Source organism: Bombina bombina, chromosome 4 (assembly GCF_027579735.1).
Source record: "Bombina bombina isolate aBomBom1 chromosome 4, aBomBom1.pri, whole genome shotgun sequence".
NCBI classification, from domain to species: Eukaryota; Metazoa; Chordata; class Amphibia; order Anura; family Bombinatoridae; genus Bombina; species Bombina bombina.
The window spans coordinates 861,827,514-861,843,086 of NC_069502.1; the positions used below are offsets into that span (position 1 = coordinate 861,827,514).

At 44.8% G+C, this 15,573-nt stretch overlaps 1 protein-coding gene across 1 annotated transcript in view; it reads left to right on the top strand.

Annotated features, from left to right (window-relative positions):
- Nucleotides 1-15,573, top strand: part of LOC128658001 (gastrula zinc finger protein XlCGF57.1-like) — a 157,801-nt gene that overhangs the window by 22,538 nt on the left and 119,690 nt on the right. The window contains exons 3-4 of the mRNA XM_053712441.1: nt 612-719; nt 1,177-1,254. Coding sequence (XP_053568416.1) covers nt 612-719; nt 1,177-1,254 — 186 coding nt within the window. The remainder of the gene's footprint in view (nt 1-611; nt 720-1,176; nt 1,255-15,573) is intronic.

A 15,573-nucleotide genomic window follows, 5' to 3' on the forward strand; every position in this document is an offset into this window, starting at 1 on the left:
TCACAGGTTTTACTGCATGCTGACACCTCTATTAGATCACATGCTTAGCCCTGTATTGTGTATATCACAAACCACAACTGTTACGTGTGTACAGATACAAAAGTAAAGCAGGCAGCAAGCTTTTCCTTTAGGTTTATTTGTGTAGCTTTTATTATTTGTCATGTAATGCCTCACAGTGCACTGGTATAGACTCTCTCATGTAAGGTCATTTACCAGAGAGTGTGAGATCAAGGAGTTACATACAAATCAAATAACTACACTCATCCAAGATGCTGGTTCATATAAACCTTTAAAGGGATATGAAACCCCAACTGTTTCTTTTGTTATTCAGATAATACAATTTTAAAAAAGTTTTCATTTTATTTCTATTTTCAAAATTGTTTTCCTATGATATTCTTTGTTGAAGAGATACCTAGGTAGGAGTCTGGAGCAGGAAAAAGTGCTGCCCTCAAGTGGTCTAGCAGATGGATAACTTTCTTGCTGCCATGTGTAATCCAGACAAACTCCTGATTTTTTTATATTTTTTATTATGCTTTTACTAATTCTGGTTTACAAGTTTATGTTACACCCTGTGCTGTGTACTATCAGTTAACTTCTTACTGTAATTACAGGGCATCTAGAGGAAAACCCGGGCACTGGGCTATTAAATGTGAAGGAAGAGGATGAGACAGATGACATGAATAGTCATCAGACTGAAATACATTGGTCCCTCCCTGACGGTGAGTAGTAATACGTGAGAGTCTGCCGGGGCTGTGCACACAGTTACTTACTGCTCTCCCTCCCTGCCGGTGAGTAGTAATAAGTGAGAGTCTGCCGGGGCTGTGCACACAGTTACTTACTGCTCTCCCTCCCTGCCGGTGAGTAGTAATAAGTGAGAGTCTGCCGGGGCTGTGCACACAGTTACTTACTGCTCTCCCTTGTAGTTTACTGTCTGTTTTATAAGCACAGATAACAACATGAGTTTAACCCTTGTTTAGGTCATGTTGTAGTTTTATACTGGAATATAGAGGCTCACATTACAGAAAAGAAAGCTTTAAGCAGAAAAGTAAAATAATAGAGAGGAATTACCACAGTGTGTGTATTTGTTGCTGGCTGGGAAATACACAAATTGTTTTATGGTGAAGTTATAAAAACTAGATAATGGGATATAAACCTGAATCTGCTTTATTTGTACAGATGAAGATAACGCTGATATAGTGAAAGTTGAGATAACAGAAGCGCAAGATGTGGAAACCAGAGACGGTATCAGCCCAGGTGAGTGTGCATGTGTGGTGTGTCTGAGGGACACATGAGACAGGTGAGTGTGCACATATGTTGTGTCTGAGGGATGTAGGTCAAAGGTAAGTGTGCATATGTGTTGTGTCTATTGGATATTGGTTAAAAGTGAGTGTGCATGTCTGTTGTGTCTCAGGAACAAAGTTTTAAAGGTAAGTGTGCATGTATGTTGTGTCTGTGGGATGAAGTGTGCACATAGGTTGTATGTGAGTTACAGTTGATTATGCACATGTGTAAGGTATATGGGTTACAGGTGAGTGTGCACATATATTGTGTGTGAAATATGTGGGTTACAGGTGAGTGTGCACATATATATTGTGTGGGAGGTACGTGGGTTACAGTTGAGTGTGCACATGTGTGTGAGATATGTGGGTTACAGATCAGTGTGCATGTATATTGTGTGTGATGTATGTGGGTTACAGGTGAGTGTGCACATATATTGTGTGTGAGGTATGTGGGTTACAGGTGTGTGTGGGTTACAGGTGAGTGTACACATATTTGGTGTGTGAGGTACTTGCGTTACAAGTGAGTGTGCACATATATTGTGTCTGGGATACATGGGTTACAGGTGAACGTGCACGTATATATTTCCCTTCTTAATATAAGGAGAGTCCACGGCATCATTCCTTACTGTTGGGAAATACTGAACCTGGACACCAGGAGGAGGCAAAGACTCCCAAGCCAAAGGCTAAAATGCCTCTCCCACTTCCCCCCCATCCCCCAGTCATTTTTTCCCTTTCGTCACAGGAGGATGGCAGAGAAGTGTCAGAAGATTTCGGAGTAGTTCCTTAGGAGGGGTATCTGCCCTTTCATATTGGACTGTAGTTTTAAGTAGTCTTGTCAGCCTCTCCATGAGAGCATTGACGAAAGTTAGACTCCGGGGATGCAGGGAGAGTCTTTCTGCGAACCCATCCAGACTGTCTGCTAACAGCTCCTAAGCAATTAGTGTTGACGAGTTTCACTGCCTGCTTGTTTTTCTCACTCAAGTCCATGTCAGGAGTGATGCTACAAAACTGTCACACTTGAAAGGCTGTGTTTCTGTTCCACAGCATGGATTCTGGTAAGATTGTTTCAATTTTTACATATGTTGAATATGCTAGAAGACAGGGTCACAGTGTGGATACTTTTTATCTTAATAGAATCATAGGTTAATATCTCCTGAGGGGGATTATTGAACAGTGGAGTTTAATCAAATGTGATGCTTTTAATTTTATGCTGCTTTATGTGTGAGATTTCCATCTTAATACGAGGAGAGTCCACGGCTTCATTCATTACTTGTGGGAAATACAAAACCTGGCCACCAGGAGGAGGCAAAGACACCCCAGCCAAAGGCTTAAATACCTCCCCCACTCCCCTCAGGATGTCAGAGAAGTGTCCGTTGATTTGGAGTAGTCTCTTATGGAGGGTTGTACTCTTCGAAATGGGACCAGAGTTTTAAGTAGTCTTGTCAGCCTCTCAGTGAGAGCATTGACGAAAGTTAGGGTCTGGAGATGCAGGGAGAGTCTTTGTGCAAAACCATCCAGACTTGTATTAACAGCTCTTTAGTAATCAGTGTTGACGAGTTTCACTGCCTGCTTTCTATCAAGTCCATGTCAGGAGTGATGCTACAACACTGTCAAACTTGAGAGGACGTGTTCCTGTTCCACGGCGTTGATTCTGGTAAGATTGTTTCATTTTTTATACATTTATGATAATGCAAGAAGACAGGGTCACAGTGTGACTCCTTTTGTCTCTATAGTATCAGGGGCTAATATCTCCAGGAGGGGATTATTGAACAGGGGGGGGGGGGGGGATTTATACATGATTGCTTTATTGTGTTTTTCTCCAACATAGGTGTGTCCGGTCCACGGCGTCATCCTTACTTGTGGGATATTCTCTTCCCCAACAGGAAATGGCAAAGAGCCCAGCAAAGCTGGTCACATGATCCCTCCTAGGCTCCGCCTACCCCAGTCATTCTCTTTGCCGTTGTACAGGCAACATCTCCACGGAGATGGCTTAGAGTTTTTTAGTGTTTAACTGTAGTTTTTATTATTCAATCAAGAGTTTGTTATTTTGAAATAGTGCTGGTATGTACTATTTACTCAGAAACAGAAAAGAGATGAAGATTTCTGTTTGTATGAGGAAAATGATTTTAGCAACCGTCACTAAAATCCATGGCTGTTCCACACAGGACTGTTGAGAGCAATTAACTTCAGTTGGGGGAACAGTGAGCAGTCTCTTGCTGCTTGAGGTATGACACATTCTAACAAGACGATGTAATGCTGGAAGCTGTCATTTTCCCTATGGGATCCGGTAAGCCATGTTTATTACGATCGTAAATAAGGGCTTCAAAAAGGGCTTATTAAGACTGTAGACTTTTTCTGGGCTAAATCGATTGATTATTAACACATATTTAGCCTTGAGGAATCATTTTATCTGGGTATTTTGATATAATAATATCGGCAGGCACTGTTTTAGACACCTTATTCTTTAGGGGCTTTCCCAAAGCATAGGCAGAGCCTCATTTTCGCGCCGGTGTTGCGCACTTGTTTTTGAGAGGCATGGCATGCAGTCGCATGTGAGAGGAGCTCTGATACTTAGAAAAGACTTTCTGAAGGCGTCATTTGGTATCGTATTCCCCTTGGGGCTTGGTTGGGTCTCAGCAAAGCAGATACCAGGGACTGTAAAGGGGTTAAAGTTCAAAACGGCTCCGGTTCCGTTATTTTAAGGGTTAAAGCTTCCAAATTTGGTGTGCAATACTTTTAAGGCTTTAAGACACTGTGGTGAAAATTTGGTGAATTTTGAACAATTCCTTCATGTTTTTTCGCAATTGCAGTAATAAAGTGTGTTCAGTTTAAAATTTAAAGTGACAGTAACGGTTTTATTTTAAAACGTTTTTTGTACTTTGTTATCAAGTTTATGCCTGTTTAACATGTCTGAACTACCAGATAGACTGTGTTCTGAATGTGGGGAAGCCAGAATTCCTATTCATTTAAATAAATGTGATTTATGTGACAATGACAATGATGCCCAAGATGATTCCTCAAGTGAGGGGAGTAAGCATGGTACTGCATCATTCCCTCCTTCGTCTACACGAGTCTTGCCCACTCAGGAGGCCCCTAGTACATCTAGCGCGCCAATACTCCTTACTATGCAACAATTAACGGCTGTAATGGATAATTCTGTCAAAAACATTTTAGCCAAAATGAACACTTATCAGCGTAAGCGCGACTGCTCTGTTTTAGATACTGAAGAGCATGACGACGCTGATAATAATATTTCTGAAGGGCCCCTAACCCAGTCTGATGGGGCCAGGGAGGTTTTGTCTGAGGGAGAAATTACTGATTCAGGGAACATTTCTCAACAAGCTGAACCTGATGTGATTGCATTTAAATTTAAGTTGGAACATCTCCGCATTCTGCTTAAGGAGGTATTATCCACTCTGGATGATTGTGACAAGTTGGTCATCCCAGAGAAACTATGTAAAATGGACAAGTTCCTAGAGGTGCCGGGGCTCCCAGAAGCTTTTCCTATACCCAAGCGGGTGGCGGACATTGTTAATAAAGAATGGGAAAGGCCCGGTATTCCTTTCGTCCCTCCCCCCATATTTAAAAAATTGTTTCCTATGGTCGACCCCAGAAAGGACTTATGGCAGACAGTCCCTAAGGTCGAGGGAGCGGTTTCCACTTTAAACAAACGCACCACTATACCCATAGAGGATAGTTGTGCTTTCAAAGATCCTATGGATAAAAAATTAGAAGGTTTGCTTAAAAAGATGTTTGTTCAGCAGGGTTACCTTCTACAACCAATTTCATGCATTGTCCCTGTCGCTACAGCCGCATGTTTCTGGTTCGATGAGCTGATAAAGGCGGTCGATAGTGATTCTCCTCCTTTTGAGGAGATTATGGACAGAATCAATGCTCTCAAATTGGCTAATTCTTTCACCCTAGACGCCACTTTGCAATTGGCTAGGTTAGCGGCTAAGAATTCTGGGTTTGCTATTGTGGCGCGCAGAGCGCTTTGGTTGAAATCTTGGTCGGCTGATGCGTCTTCCAAGAACAAGCTACTTAACATTCCTTTCAAGGGGAAAACGCTGTTTGGCCCTGACTTGAAAGAGATTATCTCTGATATCACTGGGGGTAAGGGCCACGCCCTTCCTCAGGATCGGCCTTTCAAGGCAAAAAATAAACCTAATTTTCGTCCCTTTCGTAGAAACGGACCAGCCCAAAGTGCTACGTCCTCTAAGCAAGAGGGTAATGCTTCTCAAGCCAAGCCAGCTTGGAGACCAATGCAAGGCTGGAACAAGGGAAAGCAGGCCAAGAAACCTGCCACTGCTACCAAGACAGCATGAAATGTTGGCCCCCGATCCGGGACCGGATCTGGTGGGGGGCAGACTCTCTCTCTTCGCTCAGGCTTGGGCAAGAGATGTTCTGGATCCTTGGGCGCTAGAAATAGTCTCCCAAGGTTATCTCCTGGAATTCAAGGGACTTCCCCCAAGGGGGAGGTTCCACAGGTCTCAGTTGTCTTCAGACCACATAAAAAGACAGGCATTCTTACATTGTGTAGAAGACCTGTTAAAAATGGGAGTGATTCATCCTGTTCCATTAAGAGAACAAGGGATGGGGTTCTACTCCAATCTGTTTATAGTTCCCAAGAAAGAGGGAACGTTCAGACCAATCTTAGATCTCAAGATCTTAAACAAGTTTCTCAAGGTTCCATCGTTCAAGATGGAAACCATTCGAACAATTCTTCCTTCCATCCAGGAAGGTCAATTCATGACCACGGTGGATTTAAAGGATGCGTATCTACATATTCCTATCCACAAGGAACATCATCGGTTCCTGAGGTTCGCATTCCTGGGCAACCATTACCAGTTCGTGGCGCTTCCTTTCGGATTAGCCACTGCTCCAAGGATTTTCACAAAGGTACTAGGGTCCCTTCTAGCTGTGCTAAGACCAAGGGGCATTGCTGTAGTACCTTACTTGGACGACATTCTGATTCAAGCGTCGTCCCTTCCTCAAGCAAAGGCTCACACAGACATTGTCCTGGCCTTTCTCAGATCTCACGGATGGAAAGTGAACGTGGAAAAGAGTTCTCTATCTCCGTCAACAAGGGTTCCCTTCTTGGGAACCATAATAGACTCCTTAGAAATGAGGATTTTTCTGACAGAGGCCAGAAAAACAAAACTTCTAGACTCTTGTCGGATACTTCATTCCGTTCCTCTTCCTTCCATAGCTCAGTGCATGGAAGTGATCGGGTTGATGGTAGCGGCAATGGACATAGTTCCTTTTGCACGCATTCATCTAAGACCATTACAACTGTGCATGCTCAGTCAGTGGAATGGGGACTATACAGACTTGTCTCCGAAGATACAAGTAAATCAGAGGACCAGAGACTCACTCCGTTGGTGGCTGTCCCTGGACAACCTGTCACGAGGGATGACATTCCGCAGACCAGAGTGGGTCATTGTCACGACCGACGCCAGTCTGATGGGCTGGGGCGCGGTCTGGGGATCCCTGAAAGCTCAGGGTCTTTGGTCTCGGGAAGAATCTCTTCTACCGATAAATATTCTGGAACTGAGAGCGATATTCAATGCTCTCAAGGCTTGGCCTCAGCTAGCGAGGGCCAAGTTCATACGGTTTCAATCAGACAACATGACAACTGTTGCGTACATCAACCATCAGGGGGGAACAAGGAGTTCCCTGGCGATGGAAGAAGTGACCAAAATCATTCTATGGGCGGAGTTTCACTCCTGCCACCTGTCTGCTATCCACATCCCAGGAGTGGAAAATTGGGAAGCGGATTTTCTGAGTCGTCAGACATTACATCCGGGGGAGTGGGAACTCCATCCGGAAATCTTTGCCCAAGTCACTCAGCTGTGGGGCATTCCAGACATGGATCTGATGGCCTCTCGTCAGAACTTCAAAGTTCCTTGCTACGGGTCCAGATCCAGGGATCCCAAGGCGGCTCTAGTGGATGCACTAGTAGCACCTTGGACCTTCAAACTAGCTTATGTGTTCCCGCCGTTTCCTCTCATCCCCAGGCTGATAGCCAGGATCAATCAGGAGAGGGCGTCGGTGATCTTGATAGCTCCTGCGTGGCCACGCAGGACTTGGTATGCAGATCTGGTGAATATGTCATCGGCTCCACCTTGGAAGCTACCTTTGAGACGAGACCTTCTTGTTCAGGGTCCGTTCGAACACCCGAATCTGGTTTCACTCCAGCTGACTGCTTGGAGATTGAACGCTTGATCTTATCGAAGCGAGGGTTCTCAGATCCTGTTATCGATACTCTTGTTCAGGCCAGAAAGCCTGTAACTAGAAAGATTTACCACAAAATTTGGAAAAAATATATCTGTTGGTGTGAATCTAAAGGATTCCCTTGGGACAAGGTTAAGATTCCTAGGATTCTATCCTTCCTTCAAGAAGGATTGGAAAAAGGTTTATCTGCAAGTTCCCTGAAGGGACAGATTTCTGCCTTGTCTGTGTTACTTCACAAAAAGCTGGCCGCTGTGCCAGATGTTCAAGCTTTTGTTCAGGCTCTGGTTAGAATTAAGCCTGTTTACAAACCTTTGACTCCTCCTTGGAGTCTCAATTTAGTTCTTTCAGTTCTTCAGGGGGTTCCGTTTGAACCCTTGCATTCCGTTGATATTAAGTTATTATCTTGGAAAGTTTTGTTTTTAGTTGCAATTTCTTCTGCTAGAAGAGTTTCAGAATTATCTGCTCTGCAGTGTTCTCCTCCTTATCTGGTGTTCCATGCAGATAAGGTGGTTTTACGTACTAAACCTGGTTTTCTTCCAAAAGTTGTTTCTAACAAAAACATTAACCAGGAGATTATCGTACCTTCTCTGTGTCCGAAACCAGTTTCGAAGAAGGAACGTTTGTTGCACAATTTGGATGTTGTTCGCGCTCTAAAATTCTATTTAGATGCTACAAAGGATTTTAGACAAACATCTTCCTTGTTTGTTGTTTATTCCGGTAAAAGGAGAGGTCAAAAAGCAACTTCTACCTCTCTCTCTTTTTGGATTAAAAGCATCATCAGATTGGCTTACGAGACTGCCGGACGGCAGCCTCCCGAAAGAATCACAGCTCATTCCACTAGGGCTGTGGCTTCCACATGGGCCTTCAAGAACGAGGCTTCTGTTGATCAGATATGTAGGGCAGCGACTTGGTCTTCACTGCACACTTTTACCAAATTTTACAAGTTTGATACTTTTGCTTCTTCTGAGGCTATTTTTGGGAGAAAGGTTTTGCAAGCCGTGGTGCCTTCCATTTAGGTGACCTGATTTGCTCCCTCCCTTCATCCGTGTCCTAAAGCTTTGGTATTGGTTCCCACAAGTAAGGATGACGCCGTGGACCGGACACACCTATGTTGGAGAAAACAGAATTTATGTTTACCTGATAAATTACTTTCTCCAACGGTGTGTCCGGTCCACGGCCCGCCCTGGTTTTTTTAATCAGGTCTGATAATTTATTTTCTTTAACTACAGTCACCACTGTACCATATGGTTTCTCCTATGCAAATATTCCTCCTTAACGTCGGTCGAATGACTGGGGTAGGCGGAGCCTAGGAGGGATCATGTGACCAGCTTTGCTGGGCTCTTTGCCATTTCCTGTTGGGGAAGAGAATATCCCACAAGTAAGGATGACGCCGTGGACCGGACACACCGTTGGAGAAAGTAATTTATCAGGTAAACATAAATTCTGTTTTTGCTGCGAGATGTGGCTCTGGCAATGTGGGAACAGTCAGGTTCTTCTTTCGTTTTGAGTAACTGCGCAGCCTGTTTAGTTTGGCACGTTTTTTATCAGCTGCAGGAGCGGTCCTACATGGCACTCCACGTGACCGGGTGTGGCCTCATTATCTTCCTTTTCCTGACCTTCAGTTGCAGGAGATGAAGCGGTTTCTCTCTGGGCCTGGATCATAGGAGGTGGTGAGTGCCTCGGCCATTGGGGATATAAAGGTGCCATTTTAAAAGCGCAAGCTATGGAGGACTCTGATGCGTTAGAGGGTACTCCCTTTTTGCCTAAATCTAATGCCTGTGTTTATTGTGAAGCGGCTATGGTATACCCGCCTGCTCAACTATGTTCCATATGGTGCTCTGACAAAATGCAGAAAGACATTTGGCAGAAGGACATTTGGCCGACGGACATTTGGCTGACAGACAGAAAGCTAAAGAATGTTCCGATTTCGGCCGAGGGCAGATACGTTCCAGAGTGCTCTGTTCTAATCAGAGCCTCGGGCTCCGCAACTGCCTCTGGGAACCTTACCATGGGTCCCAGCCGCACGTTTTGTAATTCTCTGTCTGGGAAATTATCTATCTATCAAATCTATCTATTTATCTATCCTATCTATCTATCTATCGTATCTATCAAATGTATCTATTGATCTATCTATCTAATCTATGTATCTATCTATCAAATCTATCTATCTCGTGGCCGGACTGTTATCTGACAGCCACTTGTGTTTCGGCCAAATGTCCGTCGGCCAAGTGTCCGTCGGCCAAGTGTCCGTCGGCTAAAAGTCCGGCCACGGTTCCATATGCCTTGATAAAATAGTGATATCGATACAAAACAAGATGTTTAGTACTACTGAGCCGTCCACCTCTGAGGGGTCTCCGTCCTGCGAGGTGTGTTTCCTACAATCATCTCCGATTACACATGCAGCTCCCCAGTGCACTACTAATCCTTCAGCGGGAGGGGTCCTGTGGCCGCCAGATTTTGCTGTTCAGTTGCAAACGGCGGTGTCTGCGGCCTTTAGTGCTTTACCTCGCCCTGCTAAGTGCAAGCGAAAGGTTAAACATTGCTATCCTTCCCAGGGGTCATTTACTCCATTGGATGTATCTGAGAATAGATTATCCGCTGATGAAGAAGACACCGATACTTCGGAGGACTCTCTCTCTGGGTCGGAATCTGCGGCCTCTAAACCTCCGGCTGCTTAATCCTAAACCAGACTTTAGGTTTAGGATTAAGCACTTACGTTTTTTATTAAAGGAGGTGTTGGCTACGTTAGAGGTTCCGGAACCAAAGTTACCCAAGGAACCTTCTATTCCTAAGCTTGGTAAAGTTTACGAGGACAGGGTTGTGCCCCAGACTTTCCCGGTTCCCGTAAAGATGGCAAATATTATTACGAATGAATGGGAGAGACTTGGATCTTCTTTATCCCCTTCTTCATTTAAGAAATTATTCCCGGGTTCCTGAATCTCAGCTAGAATTGTGGGGGTCTGTCCCTAAGGTGGATGGAGCTATCTCCACGCTCGCTAAGTGTACCACTATTCCACACGAGGATAACTTGTCGTTTTAAGGAGCCCATGGATAAGAATTTAGAGACCCTGTTAAGAAAGATATTTCAGCACACAGGGTTCTTGTTTCAGCCTGCTGCGGTGGCGGGACCCACTACTCATTGGTGTGACTTTCTGTCAGATATGATCGAGGTGAAAACTCCCCTCAATGAGATACAGTAAAGAATTAAGGCCCTAAGGGTAGATAATTTGTTTATCTGTGATGCAAATATGCAGATTATTCGCTTGAATGCCAAGACATCAGGCTTTTCTGTTCTGGCCCGGAGGGCTCTATGGTTGAAGTCATGGACTGCTGACATGACGTCCAAATCTAGATTACTCTCCCTTCCATTTAAGGGGAAGGTTCTTTTCGGTCCAGGCCTGGACTCTATCATATCCACGGTCACGGGGGGCAAGGGTGCCTTTCTACCGCAGGATAAGAAGAATAAGCCTAAGGGTCCTAATTTTCGTCCCTTTCATTCAGACAAGTCCCAACGACAACAGCCTGCCATGAAGCCCGAGCAGTCCAAGGGATCTTGGAAGCCATCTCAGTCTTGGAATAAAGCCAAGCAGAACAAGAAGCCCGCAGAGACAAAATCGGCATGAAAGGGGGCAGCCCCTGATCCGTCTCTGGATCGTGTAGGGGCAGACTATCTCTTTTCACAGAGGCTTGGATGAGAAATGTGCAGGATCCTTGGGTTCTGGAAGTCATTGCCCAGGGTTACAGGATAGGGTTCAAATCTCACCCTCCCAGGGGCAGAGGACCATTCGAGAGCTCTTCTACTTCTTCTGCGATCTCATGGATGGAAAATAAACTCGGGAATGAGTTCTCTGGTTCCCAGTACCAGAGTGGAGTTCCTGGGCACGATAATAGACTCCATATCCATGAAGATATTCCTGACAGACCAGAGACGTTGCAAGATTGCCTCCAGCTGTCTTGCACTTCAGACCTCCCCAAGGCCATCTGTGGCCCGGTGTATGGAGGCGATTGAGCTCATGGTATCCAGCATAGATGTCATTCCATACGCCAGGTTCCATCTCAGACCTCTTCAGTTGTGCATGCTGAGGCAATTGAACGGCGATCACTCTGACCCATCCCAACAGATTTCTCTGGATAACCAGTCAAGAGAATCCCTCTCTTGGTGGCTCTGTCCAGATCGGCGGTCCCAGGGCACATCCTGCTTGCGACCATCCTGAGAGATTGTGACTACGGACGAGAGCCTCTCAGGATGGGGAGCTGTTTAGGGTGCCAGGAAGGCACAGGGCAGGTGGAATCGAGAGGAGTCGCTTCTTCTGATCAACATGCTGGAACTTCGAGCGATCTTCAACGCTCTGAGGGCTTGGCCACTCCTGTGTTTGTCTCAGTTCATCCGATTACAGTCGGACAACATTAACTCGGTGGCTCACATCAACCATCAGGGGGGAACGAGAAGCTCCCTAGCCATGAGGGAAGTATCTCGGATTCTGGAATGGGCAGAGACCCACAACTGTTCGCAGTCAGCAATCCACATTCCGGGTGTGGACAACTGCGAAGCGGATTTTCTCAAAAGACAATCGTTTCATCCGGGGGAATGGTCTCTTCATCCCAAGGTGTTTGCGGAGATTTGCAACAGATGGGGGACACCGGAGATCTCATGGCGTCCAGGCTCATCTTCAAGCTACCTAGATATGGGTCCCAGTCCAGGGATCCCCAGACGGAACTTATAGATGCCTTAGCAGTGCCTTGGGGGTTCAACCTAATCTACATATTTCCACCATAACCACTTCTACCTCGAGTAGTGGTCCGCATCAAGCAGGAGCAAGCTTCAACTATTCGGATTGCTCCGTTGTGGCCAAGAAGGATGTGGTTTGCGGATCTAGTGGGGATGTCATCGTCTCCTCCATGGAGGTTACCCTGTCGCAGAGATCTGCTGGTACAGTGTCCCTTTGTGCATCAAAATCTAGATTCTCTGAGGCTGACTGCGTGGAGATTGAACACTTAGTCCTTTCCAAGAGAGGGTTTTCTGAGTGTGTGATTGATACTCTCATTCAAGCCAGGAAGCCGGTCACCCGATGTATCTATCATAAGTGTGAAGGACCTACTTATGCTGGTGTGAGGCTCGTGGGTATCCCTGGCATAAGGTTAAGGTATCCAGGATCCTTTCCTTCCTCCAGGATGGTTTGGAGAAGGGACTTGCCGCCAGTTCTTTAAGGGGACAGATTTTGGCTCTGTGTTATTATTAAAAGATATTCAGTCTTTTGTTCAGGCTCTGTCTAGAATCAGGCCTGTGTTTAGACATTCTGCTCCTCCTTGGAGTTTAAATCTGGTTCTTAAAGTTTTGCAGAGGGCTCCGTTTGAGCCCATGCATTCGGTTGATATTAAGTTATTGTCTTGAAAGGTTTTTTTTCTACTGGCTATGCTTCGGCACGCAGAGTCTCTGAGATGTTGGCCTTGCAATGTGAGCCTCCTTACCTAGTTTCATACTGATAAGGCTGATCTTCGCACTGTTTTGGGGTCTCTTCCTAAGGTTGTTTCTGATCCCAACATCAATCAGGAGATTGTGGTTCCTTCCTTGTGTCCTTATCCTTCTTATTCAAAGGAACGGTTACTTCATAATTTGGATGTGGTTCGAACCTTGAAATTCTATCTTCAGGCCACAAAGGATTTTAGACAGACTTCAGCATTGGTTTTTGTCTATTCGGGGAAGCGCAAGGGACAAAAGGCTTCTTCCACTTATTCCCTATCTTTTTGGCTGAGCAGCATGATTCACTTGGCTTATGAGACATCAGGGCATAAGCCTCTTCAGAGGATTACGGCTCACTCAACTAGAGCTGTGGCTTCTTCTTGGGCCTTCAAGAATGAGGCCTCTATGGAGCAGATTTGTAAGGCGGCTACCTGGTCCTCCTTACTTTTCAATGTTTTACAAATTTGATGTCTTTGCTTCGGCGGAAGCAGCTTTTGGGAGAAAGGTCTTGCAGGCTGTGGTACCCTCAGAATAGGGTCCACCTTTCTTTTTACCCTCCCGTTTTTCATTTAGTGTCCTCTAGAGCTTGGGTATTTGTTTCCCACAAGTAATGAATGAAGCCGTGGACTCTCCTCGTATTAAGAAGGAAAACATAAATTATGCTTACCTGATAATTTCATTTCCATCTGTACGAGGAGAGTCCACGGCTCCCGCCCGGACCTAAATTTCTTTTGTTTTTCTTCTGCCACCTTTTATACCCTGATATTTCTCCTACTGTTCCTTGTTCCATCGGCAGAATGACTGGGGGATGAGGGGAGTGGGGGAGGTATTTAAGCCTTTGGCTGGGGTGTCTTTGCCTCCTCCTGGTGGCCAGGTTCTGTATTTCCTACAAGTAATGAATGAAGCCATGGACTCTCCTCGTACAGATGGAAATGAAATTATCAGGTAAGGATCATTTTGCACCTTTCTAAGGACTTTTCTTGTACCTCTACTTTCTTTGTTAAGAGTTTTTTTTTTAACCGACTAGAATAAAGGATATATGTTTTAACCATAACGCTGTTTTCCGGTGCTCCGTATTTCCTCTTTTTCATTGAAGCATAATTTATGTTTTTATTGGGCTCATAGACTGTTTGTTATAGGGCTGGAACGCACAGGTTTTTACTTTCACTTTGAGTGCTGCACAGCATGTAGCTTGGCACGCTTTTTCTCATTGCAGGGGCAGTCCTGCTTTGGGCACCATGTGACCGGGAGTGGTCTCGCTTTCATTTTCTCTTTCCTGACGGTGCTGTCGGAGAAGACGCTATTTGTCTGTATTGTCTGGGTCTAGGAGGTGGTGAGTGCCCCAGCCATTTGGATTATAAAGGTGCCGGGTTTTTTTTGAGAAATAAAAATAGTTTAATTTTTGTGTCCTACTGTCATTAGATTAAGCTATGGAGGATTCTGAAGATATTAGAGGGTACTCCCTCTATTCCAAATAGTAATACCTGTATGCCCGCCCTCTCAACTATGTTCCACATGCCTTGACAATGTTATTAGGTCAAAGAAGGTTAACCCTTTTAGTACCACTGAGCCATCCACCTCTGAGGACTCGCTGTCCCGTGAGGTGCATACCCAACATTCATCTCCTACACACGCAGCTTCCCATAGCACGCTTGATCCTCCATCTGGGGGGGGCATTTTACCATCAGATTTTACCACGCAGTTAAAGATGGCGGTGCAACGCAAGCGGATGGTTAAATATAGCCCTCCTGCCCAGGGGTCATCATGTAATTTATTGGATTTCTCTGTTTGTCTCGGTAACCAAGGATGAGTCGCACTCTAAGGCTTCAGAGTGTGAACTTTCTGGGACGGAGTCTTCTGCCTCTAAGTTTCCTGCTGGGGAGGAACCAGCCTTTAGATTTAAGATTGAACACTTACATTTTCTTCTAAAGGAAGTCCTGTCTACATTAGAGGTTCCATAGGCCAAGCTGCCTGTTGAACCCTTGATTCTTAAATTAGACAGCGTTTACACGGACAGGGTAGTGCCTTTTTAACTTTTCCTGTGCCTGTAAAGATGGCGAACATTATTAAGAAACGAATGGGACAGAATTGGATCTTCCTTTTCCCCTTCATCTTCCTTTAAAAAAAATTTGTTCCCGGTCCCAGACTCTCAATTGGAGTTGTGTGGTTCTGTCCCTAAGGTGGATCTCCACACTTGCCAAGCATACTACTATCCCAGAAATATATACACCAAAAAATATCAGCGCTAAAACAGCCAAAAATTTCCTATTTAAATATCTAAACCCCACATATAAAAAGTTATAACATGAGAACCCAAATAATCCCAATAATAAAATAAAATAAAACGATTGGCAAATTCACATAAATAATGACAATAGTATAAACAATTCAAATAGATAATTAAATTAAATAAAGTAAAGTAAACTAAATACCTAAACGTCCATATGAAATCATTTGAATGCTCCCAAACAGAGAAAAGCCGTTAATCGAGTCTTTTTGAAGATAATGTTGCAAAGTTACTCAAGTTGATGCAGCTCCTCTTTGGATGATCTTTCTTCTGATCACCCGGATAAACAACAACTAAAACAAGGGAGTACA